Source organism: Canis lupus, chromosome 26 (genome assembly GCF_011100685.1).
Source record: "Canis lupus familiaris isolate Mischka breed German Shepherd chromosome 26, alternate assembly UU_Cfam_GSD_1.0, whole genome shotgun sequence".
Classification (NCBI taxonomy): domain Eukaryota; kingdom Metazoa; phylum Chordata; class Mammalia; order Carnivora; family Canidae; genus Canis; species Canis lupus.
In genome coordinates, this window is record NC_049247.1 from 36047840 (window position 1) to 36068472 (window position 20633).

At 43.8% G+C, this 20633-nt stretch overlaps 1 protein-coding gene across 5 annotated transcripts in view; it reads right to left on the reverse strand.

Moving 5' to 3' along the window:
• The window catches only part of PRKG1 (protein kinase cGMP-dependent 1), a 1199428-nt gene that overhangs the window by 51195 nt on the left and 1127600 nt on the right, over positions 1-20633 (reverse strand). For all 5 annotated transcript variants that reach the window (XM_038576027.1, XM_038576026.1, XM_038576028.1 and 2 more), the window contains one exon: positions 1919-2015. In XM_038576027.1, coding sequence (XP_038431955.1) covers positions 1919-2015 — 97 coding nt within the window. The remainder of the gene's footprint in view (positions 1-1918; positions 2016-20633) is intronic.

Genomic DNA, 20633 nt, shown 5'->3' on the forward strand with positions numbered 1-20633 from the left:
AGAACTTTTCCACTGTCAGCCTGGCATTTAATTGTTCAGCTGGAAGTGGTTTCAGTGTCTGTGAGCAAATTTTCAATATTTCAAAAATCCCAAGTCAACTCTTATATTCCATAAAATACTGAAAACATACAGGTCCCCGACGTGAGATCCTCAGGCCCCCAAGGAGTCCACAAATTTGTAACAGTAAATTATTTTAGTCAACCGAAACAACAATTCTGTTGACCACAGTCTTTAAAAAATAATTCAGAAACTACAAGTCATAAAATCAACCTCTGGGGGAGTTCTGCCTTTTATAGTGCTTCCTTGAGAAAGGGGTTGAGACACAAGCAAGTGTGTAAATGAACACATCAGACAATAAGCTCTTCCTGGCAAAGATCTTTACCCTCTGAGCTGTGTTTATACGCTTCAACACTCCAGTACAAAGATAACACTAGTAATAAATCTTCACTAGCTCTACGAACAGTTAGATTTTGTCACAGAATCAAAGTTCTTGAAAAAAGCAATCTAAGACTGTGTTAACTGGAAGAACTCAGAGAAACGAGTTTTCCTCAGCCCTGGATTTCTATTTCAACAGCCAACAAATCCTCACTATGAAGTCAGAAGTCAAGTCAGAAGCAGCCCGACTAGAGCGTCTCCCACCAGTGTTAACGGAAGCAGGGGGCCAATTCCATGAAACTCATCAGGACCTGAAGTTTTCTTGTCTAATGTTTTCCTTGTCCTGTTATTTTGTCTAATGTTTAGGTAAATGGCATTTTTCTCGCCTGTCAAAGCCAGAAATCCCACGGCAGCACAAAGGGACAAATATCAAACATAGCGCTGGGTCAATCTACTTTTATGGAAGGGGATTTCTCTTGTCACCTGATGGCAACAGTAACTGTTTACTGCACTGTACAGGGAGTTCCTAACATACTGTACTGGTGTCTGGTATCAGGGGCTCCTCCATGCTCAGCAGAGAGGTGGAAATTAATCTGCCTTCTCAACTAGGGTTTCTACCCACACAGTCTCAGAACACGCCAAGTCCCTTACCAGAATACTTTTTTTTTTTCTGGTTTATACTGTGATATACGAATTCTTATGTTTGCATTTCTAAGACACCGCAGGCTATGCTTGCATTTGGTTGATACATTCATGCAATATGTTGAACGAAGAAACTTGCACCAAAATGTCCTCATCATCCTAACACTTACCTGTATGTGTCTGAGTAGATAAGTGTGTGTGAAATATTCAAACCATATGATCTAATATGGTGTATATACATATATTTAAAATACCTTAGAGTTACTCTAACTGGGTGCTTATTGAATTACAGAATACTACAACATTATTTATGTTAAATTTTTAAGGCAGTATCAGACATCTTTAATAAAATAGAGATTTTTACTCATTTATCTACTTCCGTAGCTCTGAGCCAAATCCTCTAACGTAATCATGAGCTCGATCTGTAACTACAATAGTGATAATGTCAATATATATAAAGGAAATGAAATACAGGAATATGTATTATATATATACACATATGTATGAATCTACATATAATATAAAAATATACATATCCCACTTATTTCCCTCTCTCTGTTTACATTTCCATGCAGGTAGGGCACATGATTACGTGGGTGAGCGCAGCTCAGAACTAAGGAAGCAGAGCAAAAGGCGCTTTATGGCTCCTTGTTAACGGGCTTACCTTTCGTTTACAATGAAGAGGTTTTTCTAAAAAATCAAATTGTCTATATTTGATGGGCAGTTTACGGGCTCCGTAACACACGGCGCACCGTACCTGTTTCACACTCGGGTGTGCTGACACGAAAGCGTTTGGTACTGATTCAGGGACAGTAACACTTAACGACGAGAGAGTAGAGGCATCTTAAAAAATACAAAAGGAAGAGGGGCTCCCGAGAGCAGGAAAAGCAGAATCACCTACCAGCTCCACGCGTCCGAAGCCTCCGACGCCGAGGGTGTCGATGATGTTGAAGTCAGACAGCTTCAGGTTGGCGAAGAAAGCAGCTTCGGCTTCGTATCTGGATTTTTTGATGCGAAAAAATGGAAATTTCTTAGAGGTGCAAACACGAGAACCACGCACGACCGACCCGGAATGACAGGACTGTGGTACAGGGTTTACCTGTTCCAATTCCATCTTGCTTCTAGAGTCTGGGCTTCCTCCCAAGCATAATTGGTCCCCGTTGTGCAGAAAAACCAAGATTTGCACTCGTTTCCCAAAGGAGGATAAGACAAAGGACTTGGTGCCTGCCGGTCAGGGGACTGAGACGGCCCGTCACCCAGTCAAAGGTACATCGCAGTGTTTTCCTGCGCGTCTTCTTGTGAGCACGGATTGTTGGGGTGGTTCTTTTTTGGTTTTGTTTTGGAATTTGTGGTTTTGTTTGGTTTTGTTTTTGCCGTTCAGCTTTTGGATGGCAGTGTCTCATGAGTTTCCCCTATCCACAGGCTGGCAGTGGCTCCTATAAGTATTTATTAAAAGCAGCAAGATCACTGAGGTCTCTGGGGCGACATCACAGCCAGGTTTTAGGAAAACAGATCCGAAAAGCGGAGGACTGATGTGCCAATGTCTGAAATGGAGGATTTCGGAAGCATATTCCTAAAAGCGTTCCTAAAAAGTATCTCCCCTCCGTTTATGTTTACCCACTGCCTCTCAGCTCGTAATCCCAGGGCCTTTCTGTTTGCCAGTTTCTTATATGAGCGGTGTGGAGGAGCAAGGAGGGTGCTCCAAAGCCTAACTACGCTCCGGGCGCATCTGACACATGCGAGTGGCCAAAATAAGCTTCTCCTCATGAGACAAGTGAATATGAGAGGCTTAAAATATCTTCTTGTTAAAGGCCCTACTATTTTTAGAAAGGGCAGGAAGGCCTAACAGTGAAGATGACCCTCCCTCTCACTCATGGCAGGTCAGGGAGTAATTCAGCTGTCTCCAAAATAAAGTATTTGCATAGCTCTGTGTAACCCATGACCTTCAGCCAGCCGGTACCTGATTTGGCCTGGGCTATAGATAGATCTGATGAATGCACTTGAGAGGATGATCCTAACCCCGCTCGTTTATGTCAGTTTTTGGAGAGAGTCCCCCATTGGCACGCTTGGCGGTAAGCCACGCGGCATTTTGGCTATTCCTTTATCATCAAACACAAAAATTTAGACTCTCCACTCGGGGGAAACGTGAAACATCTTTCCAGGTGAGGTTTTAGCATTCTCCAAGTTACAACCACAGTTCCGGTTTTTTAACAAGCCTTGACAGACTCACGCGAGGGTACCAACAACCCAGTTGTCATTGTTGGCTGGTTGTGCGACATCAACCCCCTCTAGCCAGCCTCTGGGCTGCTGGCGACCCCTGATGGCTTGGGTGGACGTCTCTCACTAATCACACAATCAAAAGATCAGCATAGTGATGCTGGAGACGGTTGGCTCGAATGGAACATAAGCAGCAAATGTGCATTTCTGGCATTCCAACTGGCCCACGACTTTTGGAAAATTAAAACTCCATCCCATTTAAAGGGCCAGTGGCAGAATTTGCTTCAACAGGTGCTTTACAAGGACATCTGTCGGGATCAGACCCTGAGACCCTGTGACCGTTTGTATGTGGTCAAGCATTTCCTGGAGGGCTAGATAATCAAATTCTAAATGAGACTGTTTTTGAATAATCCTATGCTCTTGCTGGATTTGGAGATCTCAGATACGAAAAGGGGAAACTGAGGCTATTTTAATGCCATTTTACATATTTGAAGTGTGGTGTGCTGACAATTCCCAAAGATCCTCCCGGACTCTCACTCTTGGGCTCTGTCAAGCTTGGCTGGTGATACATCTATACAAGTGATCTTCAGCCCCTTGTGCACACCAGAACCCCCCCGAGCATCTGCCAGAACCCATGTAATCCAGGTCCCACCACAGACTGAGTGAATCAGAAAACTCTGGAAGCAGTACCCAAATTCCCGTATTTTTTTTTTTTTTAAAGCTCCCTCGCTGATTCTGATGTACAACAGACATTGAGAACTATAGGTCCAGCCTCTCTGAAAGCCAAAGGAATTAACTGTGGGAGCATTTTGGGGAGGATTAAAATGGCCCTGGGGAATCAGGAGCTGCCTAGTGAGTCTGGGGGTGCCGAGGGTGTTGGGGACTCTTACAACTTGTTCCGGGCTCCTGCCCTCTGATCCTAGACTCACTGAAGTGACCAGTAGTGGCTAACACAGCTTAAAAGAAGGAAGGAACACTGCTAAAAACAAAACATACAACCCCCCCCCAAAAACAAACAAACAAAAAACCCAACAAAATAAAACAAACCCACACAAATCCAGAATGCAGAAGTCATAAGGTAGCTGCTTTGTGTTTGTGTTTCTACAGAAAAATCCTCTTGACTTTCTTTGTTTATACGCACTCTCTGATTAATTACTGATGGTAATCTCCTTAATGGCTTTGGATATATTAAATCTCATTTTAAATAGTAGACATTTTCTCTGTAGCCATTAAAATCCACCTAAACATATACTGCTCCTTACACTGAAAGCGCAATTAGCGTTAAAGAAAATATTTCATGTTTTAATGAAAAGAGGTTGGTGACATTGTAATCATACTTTGCTAATTACTTGGCTAATATCACTTGGTGACTTTTTAAAATACTACCTAGAGGGATGATTTTATCTAGTGGTTGGTGAGATACATTTTGAGGGGCCTTTGGATAATGTGCTCTTGATGCTCCATTTCATTCTGTTTGCATCGGGTCCCAATTCTCAGAGAAATCAAACAATGTAGCAATACTACCACAGTGGGTTTTATTTTTTCTTTCCCACCAAGGACATGTTAGTTGCTCAATATTGTGTGTTTATTTCTCATTTAGATTATTCTTTATGGACAAGAGTGATATCTTTTGTAAATTTTATTTATTTTTAAATACTTTATTTAAATTCAATTTGCCAATATATAGTATAACACCCAGTGCTCATCCCATCAAGTGCCCTCCTCAGTGCCCATCATCCAGTCACCCCAACCCCCACCCACCTCCCCTTCTGCAATGCTGTTTGTTTCCCAGAGTTAGGGAGTCTCTCATGGTTTGTCTTACTCTCTAATTTTTCCCCACTCAGTTTCCCTCCTTTCCCTTCTAGTCCCTTTCACTATTTTTTATATTCCACATATGAATGAAACCATATGATGATTGTCTTTCTCCGATTGACTTATTTCACTCAGCCTAATACCCTCCAGTTCCATCCACGCTGACTTGCTCACAGAGACCCTTTTCCTTTCTGAATTAATAACTGGAAATCACCACGGGAAGGGACTTCTGTAAAAAAGTTAAACTGGATGATTTAGCCTCTTCAGGTACCTACACTTGTTCATAACTTGGAGACGCATTTTCATTCTTTCTTTTCTCACAGGGATTATTTAAAGAGAATTTGAATCCATGGACTTTTCTCAGAGTTGGTATAAGTTTGATTGGGAAAGGAGACTAAATAAATTGGTTAGGTAATGGGTGGTGTTCTATTAAATACATTTCTTTTGCTTGAAGGAGGTCAATGAGGAACCCATATTCCTGATAGGGTGCCCTAACAGGGTTCAAGGAATTAGGCCCAGCTTCATGCAATTCTAAAATTCATCCATACAACAGCGCTCATGAAAGGGACAGTTGCGAAGTGCTAGGGGAAATTCATACCAGTAAGAAAGTTCTCCACATCTGGTTGCCTAAAATCTAGAAAGGGGTACAAAGTATATTTTCTAATGGCCCTCAACTTAGTTTGAGATACTGATTTTTGAAAATAATATTGTTATTATTATTTTAGTATGGGGTGAAAGCTATAGATCCTCTTCTCAGAAAAGCACAAATATCGACAAGCCTTTTTTGCATATGTCAGGGAGCTTACAAACCCCTAAAATAGGTCAACACCACAAAAATGACTATACAGAAAGAAATTAATTGTGTTGGGTGAAGGAGACAGAGATAATGTATCATTTCGCAAATAGTCTTGACCATAACATTCAGCCGGGGCTCTGGGTGATTAGGATCCAAAGACAACTGCTCATCTATACAGGGTGTTTCACTTTAAATAGTGAAACACTAAACTTTTTTTTTTTTTAAGAACTGATAAAAAGGAACAAAATTGTCCAGATGCTCCCTGACTTCTTTTCCCCTCATTTTCTGCCTATATACCAAGAAAATTCTAAAAGTGATGAAAACGTATAGCTGTAGGTGTGAAGAGAAGAGCAAGGCATATGGGCGGAGCCCAGAAACAGAATAATCCTGGAATAAGCTCAATCTCTCTCTCTCTCTCCAACTACCTATCTTATAGGATTAAAATGCCCTGTTTTTAGGAAATAGAAAATAATCATTTTTGGTTTTCCAATCTTCCAATATTACCAGCTTCCACAAAGCCATGGAGTAAGAATCAGGTGTCCTTCATTATTCACAGTTGTTTTTCCACTGTTGCCGTATGTCCATGAATCAATGGGGTCATCATCCCAAACCAACAGAATCAGGCTCTATACCTTAGGAGTGCCCATTATTCTTAAGAATTCTACTTTCTCTCTCTCCCTATTGGAAACCATATAGGATGATTCCACCAGTACAGAAATGTATGGAACTTTAAATTTTATCTTTTTCTTGATATTAGAACAGCACTCATAGCTCAGCATTATTTTACAAAGCAGATTGTATTACGTGCATTTTTAAAGTAAGTGTCAAGGATTCAAAGGAACGTAATAATAGTTCCAGATGGGTTACAAAAGCCAGGAATTAGGGGCCAATGGAACCAAAGGCTACTGTGGACCTATATGCTTTAGCCCCACTCATCTATAATCCACATTGCTTCAGCAGTCTACCCTAAGAGTCTCCAAGGAAAATCAAATAAAGTCTTAGCATTTCCTAATCCACCTGGTGAGGAGTTATCATGGCTTTGCCTGAGCTCATCTGCTATTGGGTGTATTTTTGTTTCTTGTTGGTTTTAGTTTTATCAGTTCCTGGGAAATCCATAAAAATGAAATGCTTCCATCAACACATGGACTCTTATCTATGACTAATTTTCTTATTCCATAACTTCAATAAGTAAGATGAGATTCAATCAAACAATGTCTCCTCTGGACTTAAAAACAAGAGAGCATCCTAGCATATAGACCAAAGTTAATGACTTGTGGCCCTGGCTTTGCCAGTGACTTTGTACTTCCAAGTCATTTAACATTTAAGCCTTTCTAGGAGTATCAACAAATTTACATTTAATAAGGACGAATTTTATAACTCGCCAGAGTCCCTACTTAAATGTCCAGATAAATGCCTAGAAATCTTTCTTTTTAAATTTTATGTGATCAAAGAGCACGGAAATCTATAAACATATACAGAAATAGTAAAAAAGCAGATAAGAACTTTCAGGAAGTGAGCCTTAAAGCACAAAAGACACATACCTGGTCTACAATACAACCAAGATATAATGCTGACTGTCTTGTGAATAAACATTTAATTTGGTTTGCAGAGCATTACGCAGCAGAAGTTCCTGCTTCCATAAAGCTTGGCTCTTTGAGTAATTTGTAGGTCTGGTAAAATAGAAATCCAGCCAGAAAAGTAACTTTCTAGAGAGAAAGTAGAATTGGAATCTGGAGCGATAACATTTGCACATTTAACATAAATGTAATTTAGGCTTAAACTGCAATGCTACTTTAACTGTGTATGTAAAGAGTTTTAGTAAGGATACATCCTTAGTCCCTTGATTCTCAAATGTTTGGAGTTAGATAATCTTAGTCACTAAAATAAAAATGAGTAGTTTTTCTTAAACCTATCCCCAAGCTATCAATCATCTCTTAGTAATTTCTTTATAAAAATTTTCATTGATAACTAAACTTTAAAAGGGGATCTTTCAACTTCATCAGAGAATGGAAGGAATCATTTTATAGCTTAAGGTTTGGACAGTTATTTCCTGTTGAAAGAATCGTGTTTTTCAAAGAAACATTTTATGAAATCCCTGTTAACTTAAGAAACCTTATTTCTAAGATTCTAAACAAAAAGGGATGGGTTCTCATTTATTTGGTCATAAGACACATAGGTAGAGTTGTTCCCATAGTCACTCTTCTTTAAGTAGTAGTGGCAAAAAACATAAAAAGTTTAAAAGTAATTTAAAGAATATAAAGTATTTCATTATGTCAATTTTCTCCAGAAAGTGTAATCTCATCTTCAGGGAATCTGAGATAACATTACTTTGCTCTATTTCAAAAATTGTGGTTTTCAGGAACATAGAAATTTTTTTTAGTACTCTAGTCATGAAATAGTTCTACTTATTTTTCAAATACATTCCCTTGAGGAGATACGGCCAACAGGAATACACAGGAAAATTGCATTTCCCATATCTGCTGAATAAGGATGATAGTAATGCAAATATTCTGCATTTAGAAAGCACCTTTCTTCCAAGGACTTTAAATTTCTCTCGTTTAATTTACCCTCCCTGATTCTCTGTGAAGATGGGATAACAAATATTTTTACTTCTCTTTCGCAATGGGGTGGACCCGTCGTTGATAAGTGGTTGGTTTCAGTAATTAAATAGCAGAAGTAGAGCTAGAATATTTGTGCAGGTTTCAAATCATGGCGTGTTTACAGTTGCTCCAAAAAAAAACTTAATTTACTTTATCTACCAAGATAGTAGAGAATCACACAATCATAGAGGTATCTTTGTCTTGAAGTCCAAAGATACTAATATGGTTCAAAATCTAGACTAACACCACAGGGGAGCTCAGCTAATTCAACCTCTGCATTTTTAAAAGATAAAAAAACTAATTTCAGGGATGGTAAGTGACTTAGCCAAGGTTCCAAAGACTCAGAGACACAGACAGATGTTTTGATTCACGATCTTTTTTACTCTCTGATTCTTTTTCTATAATACTCCGATAATTGAGAAACAAAGGCAAATGTAAAGTATGTTTAAGTAATATGGTACAATTTATTACAATGGGGACTAATTTTAAGGTTAAGATTAAACTTCCCATTTCTTTCAATATTTTAACCAATATATATTGAACATGACCTGTAAAGAAAAGTCTTTGGATAGAAAAGAGAATTTTCTACTTCAGGGGCAAACTTGGGCTGTCTTTACCCATCTTTTCTTTAGAAACTTAGGCTATGGGGGCACCTGGGTGGCTCAGGGTGTGATCCTGGGGTTCTGGGATCGAGTCTCACCATCGGGCTCTCTGCAGGGAGCCGGCTTCTCCCTCTGCCTGTGTCTCTGCCTCTCTTTCTCTCTCTGTCTCTCATGAATAAATTAAAAAAAAAAAAAAAGAAGAAGAAACAAAATGAAACTTGGGCTATGGCAAACAGAGTCCTCAGGGAAACTGAATGAGAATTTTGCCCCACTGGGTAGTTCTCTGAAGTGGCAGGAGGCAAGAAGATGAGGACAAAGGGACTTCCCTGAGACCTGAGTTACTGGAACCGTAAAGGCCAAAGGGATGGTCATTTTCACCTATTTTATTTGCCCTGCACCTCACCTCCCTGGCCTTGAGAAGTTTGATCTTCACCTTAAAATTAGTCTCCATCATAACCTTCACAGAATCAGAAGACTGAGCTGGGAGCAGGAGGACTAGGGCTCGAACAAACTACTCAGGGCCCACTTGGGTCTCTGGACTCAGAACCTTTGCTGCACAAACCCTCTAGTCTGTTTCCCCTTCATCCCCGAAGGAGTCGGCCTGAACTCAAAGGGACAGGGGACACACAGTCACAGTGGACCAACAGATAGAAGGACAGTAAAATGCAGCGTATGGCAAGAAGAAGATGAGAAGAAACACCACCCTCCCAAGCTGCTGGGGACTTAATAAAAGGACGTGAGCAGGGATGGACCCAGCACAGACCTGGGCAAGATGTTCCCTTTTCTGTAAAGTAAAGAGTTGGCACCAGACATGTCTACAAAGCTCCCTTGCAGCTGGATGGTTCTGGGATGCCGAGTGTCCTGAGCCATACTTTGCAGGAAGCCCTGACACCCGCAGCTACCCTTTTCTTCCTCTGGTTCCTCTTCCCCAGCAGGCCCTCTAGTCCCTGTCTCCTGGAGCTCCTTCCTGCAAGGGGGTCCTGTTCTCAGCTCCTGGTGTGCAAAGGAGGCAAGCAGGAGAGCCCTTTCCCCAGCTGAGACGGCAGCCTGGAAGGACAAGTGCTGCTGTCTAGAATAGAACCATAAATACCGGGCAGCCCCGGTGGTGCAGCGGTTTGGCGCCGCCTGCAGCCAGGGGTGTGATCCTGGAGACTCGGGATCGAGTCCCATATCAGGCTTCCTGCAGGGAGCCTGCTTCTCCCTCTGCCTGTGTCTCTGCCTCTCTCTTTGCTCTCTCTGAATGAATAAATAAATAAATCTAAAAAAAAAAAAAAAAAAAAAAAAAAAAGAACCATAAATACCCGGCACCTGAGACCCTAACAGACTCGAGGCTCCCTCTTGGCCAGCATTCCTATCAGGATTACGGTTACAAACAGACTTGATAAAAGCCCTGGGATTTGGGGCCAGGCAGCAATCTTTTACAGTACGATGTCCAGGTCAAGGCTATATGGATGTTAACGATCAAGGCTAAGATCATATCGCAACAGGTAAGGACCAGGGACACAAGCCCTGAGTGGAAAAAGCTCTGGACTTGGTGCGCTGTGAGCTGGTATTGTTAAGCTGCTTTCCTTATGGAGCAGACCCAGGCTGCGGCCAGGATTTGGCTCCATCCAGGCCCCATATATCCCTGAACTGAAAGCCCAGGACCAGCCCCAAAGAGCCTCAGTGAGAGGCTGGAGGAGCCTACCCACCTCGACCCATCAGGGCAAGGCCCTTTCCACCAATCAGGACCAGGTGCGTTATTTATCTATTTTTTTTCTGTCCCCCATTAGCATAGTGGAACCCAGGTGGGAACTTTCTTTGCAGGAGCAGTCTCCCTCTCTGTTTAGGGAGGCCAGGTAACTCTCCTCTGTGGGTGCTGTTCCTCCTTTCAGTTTGATCTGTCATCCCAATAAAGCTTCGCCTGTGCCTTTGATTTTGAGGTCCTGCCTCCTTTCTACGTTGCAGGGCCCAAGAACCCAACCCTGGCAACCACATGCGAATTTTAAAGAACCACTAGTGTTCGTTTGTACATGCACAAGTGACAGACACCTGGTACGTAGCCCACGAGCATCACAGGGGACCGTGTCTCCAGTTCTAAATAGTGATTCTCTCGTGATCTTTGAGAACACCACCCATACTTGACCTGGGGAGAGCAGCCTGTACATCTTTTCCTTCGTAGAGAAAATATTAAGTAGAAAAAAAAGAAAATGAGGCAAAAATTTTGCTACGTCAGGTTGCTTAGAAATAGGAAGGGGGTGTTTATCAAATGAACTCAAATAAACCTTTAACAAATAAACCTCAGGAAATACCACGCATTTGGTATCAAGTAACAGTCATCTGAGTGCGGAATCTGGCCCCGTTCTGTGGTGCAGCCAATACAGCTGAATGGGTTTGGGGTGTTTTTCTTTCTTCTTCTTTCTTTTTTTTTCTCACCTGATATCCATATTTTTATTCAGATTTTCTTAGTTTTTACCTAATGTCCCTCTTCTGTTCCAGCATCCCTCTCAGGCTGCCACATGCCATATTACATTTAGTTGTCCTGTCTCTGGAAATTCCCTTTGGCTGACGAAGCATCTCAGACTTTGCCTGTTCATCATGACCCTCAGAGTACTAAAGGATACTGGGCAGGTGTTTTATGGAATGTCCCTCAAGTGGGGTTTATCTGATATTTTCTCACAATTTTGCTGGGGTGAGAAGTTTTTTTGGGAGGAGGACTACAGAAGTCAAGGGCTGATTTCATCACATAACAAGGATACATACTGTTGCTACCACTTAGCGCTGATGATGCAAACTCCGATTATGTGAGGGAACTCTAGTTTCTTTTTTTTTTTTTTAAGATTCTATTTATTTATTCATGAGACACACACACAGAGAGAGAGAGAGAGGCAGAGACACAGGCAGAGGGAGAAGCAGGCTCCATGCAGGGAGCCCGACGTGGGACTTGAACCCAGGACCCCAGGATCATGCCCTGGGCTGAAGGCAGGTGCTAAACTGCTGAGCGACCCGGGATCCCAGAACTCTGTAGTTTCTAACACAGAACACATGACTAGAGGAACCACTAAATGCAAAATGAGCTGTATTAACATGTAATCTTCTCCATCATTTTTACCCTAGAAATGTGTCCTCTTCAAGATGGGATGGGTTCAACAAGGCACCACACAAGTCCTGTGCTACTAAGCTTTCTGCACAAGAATCCCAAAGGGTCACAATAAAAATACACCGCTGAGGATCTGGGCGCAGATGGATGTCATATTACAAACTGGTATCTTCCCACACGTTTTTATAGTGCTGAGAAGAACTGACACCCTTAAATTACTGCTTTTCTTATTCACAAGTATACCAAATTATTGCCATGATTGTTTGCCTGAGTACACGTCTTACTTGTCATGGATGCTTAGAACTAATTTCTTTTAAAGATTTTATTTATTTTTCATGAGAGACACAGAGAGAGACGCAGAGACGCAGGCAGAGGGAGAAGCAGGCTCCCCGCGGGGAACCCGATGTGGGACTCGATCCCAGGACCCCGGGATCATGACCTGAGCAAAAGGCAGACACTCAAGCACTGAGCCACCCAGGCGTCCCTATAACTAATTTGAAATCACATTTCATGTGAGTTATACCACTGATTTAAATACACACTGTTATAACACCTAAACTGGCCTTTGCTTCTGGGTTTGCTTATATTGATCATTTCTCTGTGCTTGTGACAATGGTTTTTAAAGAGGACTATGCACTAAAAGACGCCATCGTTGAGCGATTCCATTAGAACGGTGAGCGAATTCTCCCAATACTAGGTTACGAGGACTTTCTTCTGTGTACATAATAAAAATGATGCATTTATCTTGCCACTCTATGAACTTCCTGGTATACAGCCTATTGGATAGGCTCAATCATTTCCTCCCTTTAAAAATAATTAGTGAAAAATAGCGAATAAAATGAAAATTAGGAGGGGCATTCGGATCTATTATGGTTATTCTTTGTACTACTTAATAGCCATAGAAGGTTGTTGTTGTTGTTGTTTTTTCCATGTGTGATTTCCTTTACTTTATGGATTTTCTATGGCTACAGTGGACCTTTTGGCTACATCCTATTCTCAATTCTCCTTTGGTGATCTCCTTTGTCCTCATCCAAGTTATGAACTTTCTCTCAGAAGTTAATAACTAACAGATTTCTGTGGCCTCGATGGATTCATTTGGTCTTGCAAGAGCTTGTGACAATAGATCAAGCTGTATTTGTGAGGAGAGCATCGCCTCAACTTGTTGCTGCTTGTTACTGGGCATGCAGCGTGGATGCTGAATGTCCACTTGAGGACACCCGGTATCTAATTGGGGTCTTGGTCTGATTTATGCTCCTGTGGCTCTGCGGGCATAACACAACGGCAGAGAGGAAACCTCTCTCCTGGCCCATTCAGAATAGGCAATGGCTAGACTGGGGAGGAGAGGAGCCTCCGAAACTTGTACCATGTCCTGGCATCTGCAAGCCATCAGGGGACCCAGAGGGTGGGGCTGCAGAGAGGGGGTGAGGGGCTCTCTCTCTCTCTCTCTCTCTGGATGGGAAGCTGAAATACATACTTTCTTCATTTCTACGGCACTGGCGTTATTTCGCCAGGCACAGGAAAAACTGAACAAGACCTCAATGCAGACGTATAAAATATGAAGTAAACAAACTGAAGTTGAGAAAATCAGATTATTTTTTTTAGCAGTGATTACTCTGCTTTTACTGAATATCCGAAGGATGTTTCAGTGGTAATGGAATCACACTATAGTACTCTTTGCGCAAAGAGACCACTTAAGAAACGTAATAGGAAATAGATGCGAGATGGTCTTTTAAAAAGCAGACGCATTGACATTCTGGTGCCCAAACACCCACTGCTATATGGATAACTGCTTCAGAAACAAGATTCCAAATACCCACCATTTGCTTCGACGTGGATGGACCTGGAGGGTATTATGCTGAGTGAAATGAGTCAATCGGAGAAGGACAAACATCATATGGTCTCATTCATTTGGGGAATATAAAAAATAGTGAAAAGGAATAAAGGGGAAAGGAGAAAAAATAAGTGGGAAATATCAGAAAGGGAGACAGAACATGAAAGACTCCTAACTCTGGGAAACGAACTAGGGGTGGTGGAAGGGGAGGTGGGCGGGGGGTGGGGATGAGTGGGTGACGGGCACTGAGGGGGGCACTTGACGGGATGAGCACTGGGTGTTATGCTATATGTTGGCAAATTGAACACCAATAAAAATAAATTTATTTAAAAAAAAGAAAAAAGAAAAAAAAGAAACAAGATACCCACGGGCCCTTCTTGCTGAAGTTGGGAGAACCAAAGCACCACACAGACCGCAAGGTGACCCTGACTGTGACAGAATTATTCAGCTTGCACAGAGTTACCTTTTTTTTTTTTTTAAGTCTCTAAATTGTATTCCAGCCTATGCCTGAAACTGAGAAAAAAACTAAAAATCTCTATGCTTTTTTGCAAGATACATGATTTGAAATAGTTTCATAGCCACTATTGCTAACTTCTCGAGTGTCACGTGCTAGCTGGAAAGTAACACCGTAAAAAGAGCAAAAAATGAACAGAAAGAAGGCTGACCAGTTTCCGGTTTCACGCAGGCCTTACCAGGTCTTTCTGGAATACATTTATGTATAGCAGCTGGGTTCTTCCTATTTTTAAATACGACAGTGTAGAACATTGCTAGGCTATTTGTTTAGAAAAGACCTTTCTTAGGCGACGTAATACATGAGATTTGTTATCTAACACAACAGTGGGTCAAGAATCTGCTGATAAGGAAAAGATCCTCCAACACTTAGTTTAGGTTTTAGGGAAAGTAAAGCTAAGTGGGTACTTCTCGACGTCCAGGATCTCGTTGGAACACACAGATGAGGATGACTAGGTCTTCAATCGTGATGCCCAATAATGTAGCGCCACCTAGGGATGGGGGTGTTCCATGAAGAAGGACATTGTCCAGATTATTGAAATTTTCTCTCTTCTGTTTACCACATGGACTCTCCCCCCCATTAAAAAAAAGAATCAATATTTCTAGAATGGATTATCTTCTTCCAAATCATTTAAAGCACAATTTATTGAACACAGTACAGTGTTCAGAGGATGACTCCCCACCATCATTCCCAATAATCCCAATAATCAACTGCTGCTACCTCTACTGAGGATGACCCCCCAACAACACTGCTACCTTGGAATACTCGTTGTTACTTGCTCAGTTTTTAAGTATTTTCTCTTGATAGAGTCAGGGAGTCTCTTATCTCCCATTTCTGACCCACGTACTACTCGCTCTATTACGGACTGGCCACCTGAGCTTGAGTCCGCGTCAGACCCCCTCTGTGCCTCAGCTTTCTTTGTCTCATGGGCACGCGAACAGAACCAACTCCACCGAGTTACGGTAAATAATAAACGCACATGAAACAGAATTGTAAGCAATCGACAAGAACGAGATGATCGATACCTCTTGGGGAGTTTGTACCGTGTGTCTGATACTGTTCGCTATTACGAACCATCTGATTTTCCTGTCTGTGGATGTTTGCTTCCCTAAGTTGCTGTGTTTCCCCTCACCTGGGACCGAGGTAGTAAGAGTTACGCGTCAGCAAACTAGAGATCAATGGGATGTTACAATAAAGAGATGACATTAATTCAGAAACACGAATATGCAAAAATGCCATAAAGTTGACATTTGCTCCTTTCCGTGATCCTCAATGTCTTCATTGGAAATAGTCCAATTGGCGGCATACGGTGCTCCCACTAGACCCTGGAAACTCTCCGTGTATTGCTGCCATGGAATGCAACGTATGGTATGGTTCCACCGTTGAATTTCTGAATCTTCTTAGATACAGAATCAGGTGGCATCAAGTGATGGGCTACGTGATGAAGGAAGCATGGGCTTTCTACAGCCCACTCTAGGGACCACAAAGTCCTGACATTTGATATTCCCTGGGCTGGGGGTAGACGGACGATACATCACCAGGCTCTCAGCGACAAACACGGAGCCGGACCGTGACCACCAAAATGTAGAGCTTGGAAATGCCCGACACAGGGTCTCGAGAGGACAAATTGTTGGCCAAAACCAGAATTGCCAAGAAGCTGCTCAGCGACCCAATCCTGCAAACAGATCCCTTGCCCGTGTTCCTGGGGATGACCCCGTAGGAGTCGCGTCCTTACAGCCACCTTGAGGGCGTCTCACCGGGACACAGGACAAGGACCTGGGCGCCTTGCAGAGGCACGAGGGATCTCAGCGGGCCCTTCAGGAACACGCAGGCGAGCCTGCTCATGTGTCCACCCGGACCTGAGGCTTCTGGGGGCGCCTTTAGCAGGGGCGGAGAAATCTTTCAAATCTTTCACTTTCTTGACTTTGGCAAATAATGATAAACCTTCCTTTGATAAAGGCTTTACCAGATTTATCATGTCTTTATCCCACTGAGTAATGCTCACGAGGGGGACATTCCCCGAGGTGAGTTTTGAAGGTAAAGGAGAGAGAGAGAAAACTCCGTCTCTATGGTCTTACTGACAAATAACACAAGAAGAAAAAATAGCACGCACAAGAGGTTTGTCTTTTTCAGCCCCCGCCAAAGCACATCTGCAGCATCCCAGCACGTCACGCGCGTCCAGTAGCTCTGCTGCTTACATATGGTACGGTTAGCATCGCGCGGGGATGTTTCATGTCAGAGGCCACCGGTTTTTTGTTTTTTGGTTTTTTTTTTTTAAGATTTTATTTACTTATTTATGAAAGATACAGAGAGAGAGGCAGAGACCCAGGCAGAGGGAGAAGCAAGCTCCATGCAGGGAGCTGCACGCGGGACTCGATCCCAGGACCCCGGGGTCACGCCCTAGGCCGAAGGAAGATGCTCAACAGCTGGGCCACCCAGGGGTCCCTATATGATCTTATTCTTTTTTTTTTTTTTTTAAAGATTTTACTTATTTATTCATGAGAGACACTGCAAGAGAGGCAGAGACCCAGGCAGAAGGAGAAGCAGGCTCCATGCAGGGAGCCAGACGCAGGACTCGATCTGGGGACCCCGGGGTCACGCCCTGGGCTGAAGGCAGGTGTTAAACCGCTGAGCCACCCAGGGATCCCCAAGGCCACTGGTTTTGAGATGCAACTGCCACCATATGGGTCCGGCATCAGCTCCCCTGCCCCATCTGGCCGCTATCCCCTCTAGCAAACACTGTCAATGACCCACTTGCACCTGCTGACCCGAAGAGTCTGGTCCTTGCTGCATGGACACTGCCTAGGCCCCTGGTCATCTCACAGGGACGCACAAGGGCAAGCGGAGGCACAGCAAGGAGGGCATCGTCACCGCGTACAGGGCTCTGCCGGCATCCCGTGTCCCCGTGTCCTCAGGCTGCACCGCACCGTGTCCCTCCTGGCAGGCGGGCTCAGGTGTCTCCGCCACAGAAGCCCCGCAGACGAGCTCAGGAGCCGCAGGAGAGCCACTCGCTTGGCTCACTTGGCTTGGTTGTTGTTGTGTTTTTGTTTTTTTACCCTGCTCTGGAATCTCCGTGAAATGAAAATGATTTTCACTGGGCCATGCCATGACCGGGGACTCAGCCGTCTCTGTGAGTGACTCAAAGCCCCCAGGGACGCCTGCGGGTTGGACCCATTCCATGTCTGCTGAGGACGCGCATCCTCCCATCATTAGTTTTCAGCGTGAAAATTATATTTCAATTGACCCCAAACCACAAAGTCCATTTTCAAGGTTGGTGAGATAGCGCTTTTGCTCTGCGTGTTTTATGATGGAAACCAAGGGGCTTAAGAGTGACGGCAATTATCCCCAGGTCGATAACAGATTAACCTGGCTGGGAAGGACAAGCTGATGCCCGGAAAGTTCTGCAGCCTTTTTTTTTTTTTTTTTTTTTTTTTTTAGCATTTCCTGATCTGAATAACTCTCTGGAGGCTGATACAGGAGGCCGGCCAGATATACCAAGAGGCATTTGAGAGACGAAGGTCAATAATTAGACCGACGAGACCAGGTGAAATAGACTCTTAGATTCTTTTCAACAGTTCAAGTCATCTGAGCATTGTGATCAAAATGGAACTCCAGTTTCCTGTTTTTAGCAGAATCGGCCAGTTCTTTGATATCATACGCTACTTTTAGCCAATTATGAATAAAAACGAGCCTATGCCGGGCACTGTTGCTGAAGATCCGGTCATGGACCAAATCTACCAAAAAACCCACAGACACAACCAACCAAACCTGGCCCACCTGCGCCTTCCACGCCGGTGGAGGAGAGACACGAAGAGACAAGTGTGTTTGTAGTATATTTGTGGTAAGGGTATGGAGAAAATTCAGGCAAGGAAGGGGACCAGGGGGTGCCTGGATGCAGGCTGATTAGGGAGGGAGGCACCTCAGCAAAGGTGGCAGGTGAGGGCAGGTGACAGGTGGAAGGAGAGCAAGCTGCCTGCAACCTGGAGAGGCGCCTGCATGGAGGCTCTTGCAGGGCTTTGAGCAGTGAGCCGTCTCGAAGCGACCACAGGAGGCAGAGGGACATGCACAGGTGGGTCAAAGTCCCTGCCACACTCCAGGCAAGAGCCGGTGAGGCTTGGACAGAGGGGTAATGACCAGCAGCTGGTTCGGGAGCACGTACCGGGGGAGAGTCAGTGGGATTAGCTGTCAGATGGATGTGAAGTGTGCATAAAAGCAGCAGAAGCGGGACAGGATGAGGCTGGAGTTTTGAATCTCGAGCAAGGATAGTGTTCTGTTGATCAAAACCGGGAAAACCATAAGAAAAGCAGGTTTGGGGGAAGAGCGGGAGCTCAGTTTTGATATTTGGGGTGTATGACTGGACACAAGTGGATTTGTCAGGAAGGCTGCTGGCTCTCTAAGGTTCAAAAAAGACACCTGGGCTGGAAAGGTGTCCCCTAGAGGCTCTGGAGGCTGTGGGACGAGCCCAGTTCCCCCCGGGATGAAAGTGCAGATGGAGAAGAGGACAGACCCGCAGGCCCAATCCCACAGCCTCAGAGCCCAGGAGCAGACAAGGAATGGCCAGTGAGGATAAAAGGAGCACCCGCAGGACACGGGGGGAGCCGGACGCGGGACTCGATCCCAGGACCCCAGGATCACGACCTGAGCTGAAGGCAGACGCTCACCCGCTGAGCTGCCCGGGTGCCCCACCGCCGTGTCTTTACATACCCATCCTGACCTACCTAGACAGTCCAGAGGCCCGCTTCTCTTTAATGTTTTTGATGGGGGATAATTCAATGGCAAAATTTTTATCATCAAACCGAAGGTTCTGGAACGCAAATACCATGAATCTAGGTAGCAACTCGTGTTGCTACGGTTGGTTGGAGCTGAAGGATGGGTTCCAGATGGACTTGGGACTGGCGGCATCATCGGGACAGGAGACGATGGCCCTTCGTAGCCCCGTTCTTCCCCGGACACCGGGAGGGAGCAGAAGCGAGCTCCCTCGCTGACCACGGAGCATCGGTGTGCGGCTCCCTGGGGTGAACTGCACCACTGCACCGCTCCCTGAGAGGGGTCACCCTGCTGGTGGCCTGGCTGCGCGTCACCAAGGGAGGGGTCTAAGGGAACATCAGAGACCGTCCCCTGGGGACCAGGCCTCCTCACCCGGGAGTGGGGCAGCAGCTGGCGGGGGACACGCTCATCTGCGCCCTCCCCAGATCCCCAACCCTGCACAGCTAATGTGACTTCTCTCACCATCCAAACGTCCTTGGGAATGCAGAACTGTGTTCCAGTTTTCCCTCTCTTGTATTCGGAACGTACCTGTCCCCAGAGCACAGAGGCCTACTGTGATTATTACATTTTTTAGTATTGGCTAGCTTTTTGCTTTCTTTTTTTTTTTTTTTTTTGTTTAGCTTTTTGCTTTCTAATGAGAAAAAAGAGAAAGCTCTTTTAAGGCAGTAGTTATGTCTTACTTTGTATTTATTACAGTGTTTAGAAATGTATTAGAGCCTATAGCCGACATTCAAGAACTATTTTTTGAATAGCAAAAGGCCTCCTTTGAGCCATTGTCTCATCTTTTTGTGTGTGAATCAAATGAAAAATACCTGCTATTAGAGCTCCATGTTTATTAATTTCTTCACATAGTGAATGCCTACGTGAACACTTGAATCACAAATTAACACAACGCATAGAACTCACATTCAGACTTTCCTTTTAAAGTTATTTTTTTAAAGATTTTATTTATTTATTCATGAGAGACACAGGCAGAGGGAGAAGAGTAGGCTCCCTGCAGGGGAGCCTGATGCAGGACTCAATCCCTGGACTCCGGGGTCATACCCTGAGACAAAGGCAGATGCTCAACCACTGAGCCGCCCAGGCGTCCCTTAAAGTTACATTAAATGAAGCTTCTATGTTTAGGCTTTCTGTGCATAAAATGGAGTACAATGAAATACGTTGTTATGCAAATAATCTTAACTTTAATTTTAAGGAGGAGGAAGAGAAAATAAGAAAGCTGTGATTTGTTTTTTTAATAAAATGGAACATATTTATGGACCACATGCTTTCTACATGAGCTTTCAATAAAGTTTATATATTAGGGATTTAATGCTGCCTAAGAAATAATTCCCAAACTTACTGGTTTGGAACAACAAAAAATGTTCACTATTTTACACTTTCTGGGAGTGAGGCATTTGG